Source organism: Cydia strobilella, chromosome 4 (assembly GCF_947568885.1).
Source record: "Cydia strobilella chromosome 4, ilCydStro3.1, whole genome shotgun sequence".
Classification (NCBI taxonomy): domain Eukaryota; kingdom Metazoa; phylum Arthropoda; class Insecta; order Lepidoptera; family Tortricidae; genus Cydia; species Cydia strobilella.
In genome coordinates, this window is record NC_086044.1 from 16,531,975 (window position 1) to 16,535,323 (window position 3,349).

General features: G+C 38.6%; 1 protein-coding gene across 1 annotated transcript; it reads left to right on the forward strand.

Annotated features, from left to right (window-relative positions):
- Nucleotides 1–883: 883 nt before the first annotated feature.
- On the forward strand, nt 884–2,003 carry LOC134740689 (small nuclear ribonucleoprotein-associated protein B). The gene is made up of 2 exons (XM_063673250.1): nt 884–1,026; nt 1,215–2,003. Exons 1-2 carry the CDS (start codon nt 1,024–1,026, stop codon nt 1,773–1,775), a joined length of 564 nt encoding a protein of 187 aa, XP_063529320.1. The 5' UTR covers nt 884–1,023; the 3' UTR covers nt 1,776–2,003.
- The last annotated feature ends 1,346 nt before the right edge of the window (nt 2,004–3,349 follow it).

Sequence of the window (3,349 nt, forward strand, 5' to 3'; positions counted from 1 at the left end):
GCGTTGAGCGTTGACCGTTAATTGAATTGAGCATACGGAGCTCCGTGTATCTGTTCTCACAAGCGTTAAAAAAGCGCCGGCGCTGCTGTCAGTTAGCTGTCAAGTGTCAATCTTTGGTGTCAATCATCATGGCTGTTCCGAATTCGTAATAAATAAGTAAATAACTGGGAGCTCGATCCCGAATTGTTAATTCTAGAAGTCTAGTCTCGACCATTAATTACTCTATGTTAAATCTTTATCGGAATACGCAAATATAGTACTTAAAATGAAGCGTGTTTTTATTACTACACGTCCACAAGGCAGGGAGTACGAGTCACAAGTGATTTTTAAGCGTTCATATGAGCACAAATATTAGAAACGGTAAAAAAGCGCTAACGTCGGGTTTTAACGCGACGCTTTTTAAGCCCTCCTGAGAATGGGGCCTCATGGGGCCTAAAATTAAAAGCCCTCGTGCTAACGCACGAGAGCTTAAAAAGCGTTGCGTGTGCGACGCACCCATTAGTAAGAGCGAGAAAGCTATATCTCTTTCTCGCTTTTACTTATGGGTGCGTCAAACACGAAACGCTTTTTAAGCTCTCGTGCATATGGGCCTTATAGTCTTAATGTTATGCCCGTCTTACACCATCGCACCGCACCAAGGTCATTGTGCGACGCACCCATAAGTAAGAGCGAGAAAGAGATATCGCGAGTGAGAGAGTATGGGTGCGTCGCACATTGACCTTGGTGCGGTGCGATGGTGTGTTACGACCTTTACTTCTGAACACAATCAGACACAATATCATCACAATATATCACAATATACAAAAATATAAAATAATATGAAAATAATAAATGTTTCATTACCTCCTTTCCGTATTCATTTATTAGTTATCTCTGGTAACATATTTTGGCGTCCATCGTCCGTCACCGCCGCCAGGCGCCATATTTGTTTGTAGCAAACTGTCACTTTTTGTCGCTTAGAGCCGACTTCTTGTGTTTTCAAGCTCTGAAATCGAAATATTGTGAAATAATCAGTTATCCAAAATGGTGTGTAATATTGTTATACATTTATAAGTATTGTACAGTTGAATTTCACATAGTTATTTTGAACTATTATTTTATGATGATGAATTTGTTCGCCGGTTCTCCAGATTTAATTTGGTGGTAATTTGTTATAACACATAACAAAGATTATTCTGCCTTGTTATTAATCATGCATTATTTGATGTTTTCAGACTATCGGAAAGAATAATAAGATGCAGCAGCATATCAACTATAGAGTTCGAGTAATACTTCAAGACTCTCGAACATTTATTGGAACATTCAAGGCCTTTGACAAACATATGAATCTTATATTAGGAGACTGCGAAGAATTTAGAAAAATCAAGTCTAAAACCAAAGCAGCTGATAGAGAGGAGAAGAGGACTTTAGGATTCGTATTACTTCGTGGTGAAAATATTGTTTCCCTGACAATCGAAGGACCACCTCCTCCTGAAGAAGGCTTACCTCGCGTTCCCCTGCCCGGCGCTATGGGCGGCCCTGGCGGTGGCCGCGCGGCCGGTCGTGGCGCAGGCCCTGGCGGCGCTCCACCAGGACTCCAGGGACCAGCGCGTGGAGTCGGGGGCCCCTCGCATCAACACATGGCTCCAGGAGGCCGTGGACAATTGTCAGCACCTCCTCAGATGCGTGGTGGCCCCATGATGGGAGGTCCTCCTCCAGGCATGATGGGGGCTCCCCCTGGCATGGGTCGTGGAGGTCCAGGAGGCAGAGGCCCTCCAATGAGAGGCAGATATTAGTGAGTGCAGTGATTAGTGATTGATTACTAGCTTTATGCTGGACTATAAGTATATTATGTCAACAAACATTGGAGCATGTTTTAATAACTGCTCTTTTTCCCATTTAGTGTTCCATAAAATAGTGTCTCATGAGACTACAATATTGGTAAGGATACTGGCTACAAAAATTGATCTAATGGGTAACCAAATTCTAACTGTTCTTTATAAGTAATAAATAATTAAATCTTATTTCTTGTTCATTAATTAAAATCATAATCATGATAAAAAATATTTTTACATAAAATTATACTTTTTGCCTTAGTACTTGAGGATCAAGGATCCATATACCACTTTCAGAGAGGAGAGAGTAAAATCCCTTTAAATACCACTCATAATTACCTATATTGATCTACATCAATATCATAACCTCCCTATAATATATTTAGAAAGGATAAGTTAATGGTCTATATATGTAGGTGCATTGTAATTCTACTTTACATTATCAATAACCAATACCTTAATTACATTTTGCATGTTACTTTATGTCGAACAATATGGCAGTTGGCCCCCGACTAGATTATCTCTGGATTAAAAAACCGGCCAAGTGCGAGTCGGACTCGCGCACCGAGGGTTCCGTACATTACATAATTTTAACAATGTATTTGAAATGTGAAAGGTAAATTGCGGTTTACGATGTATGACGTATTTAAAAAAAAAAACTACTTACTAGATCTCGTTCAAACCAATTTTCGGTGGAAGTTTGCATGGATACATTTTTTTCAGTTTTATCATTCTCTTATTTTAGAAGTTACAGGGGGGAGGGACACACATTTTACCACTTTGGAAGTGTCTCTCGCGCAAAGTGTTCAGTTTAGAAAAAAAATGATATTAGAAACCTCAATATCATTTTTGAAGACCTATCATAGATACCCCACACATATGGGTTTAATGAAGAAAATATTTTTGAGTTTCAGTTCCAAGTATGGGGAACCCCCAAAAATTTTTTTTTTTTTTCAATTTTTGTGTGAAAATCTTAATGCGGTTCACTGAATACATCTACTTACCAAGTTTCAACAGTATAGTTCTTATAGTTTCTGAGAAAAGAGGACAGACAGACAGACGGACATGACGAACCTATAAGGGTTCCGTTTTTTGCCATTTGGCTACAGAACCCTAAAAAGCAATGGATGCGTGACATGCGCGAAATAGTTTGCATTACTGCCATTTGATGTTTAACTTTTGTAAGTATAATTGATGTAGATAAAGCAGTGTACGTACATAATTAGGCATAAAAATGATCCTTTTATGAAACTCATTTCATTTGTTTCATAAACCCACGCTCGTATTTTGATGCCTTTCATTATGTTGCAGTCACATAAACTACTAATGATGCACCATTGCACATTTTCTTGCATTATAACACTTACTATATACTTATAAACTTAATTATAAATATCAATGTGACTTGAATGTAGATATTGGAAATTCCTCTTCAAAAACCATCCTTCAGTTTGTGATTGATAGATAGTTTTTATTCATCTCAAGTAGCAGATCTTGGAACTAGCCTAGAGAGAATAACCTATCCCCTCCACATA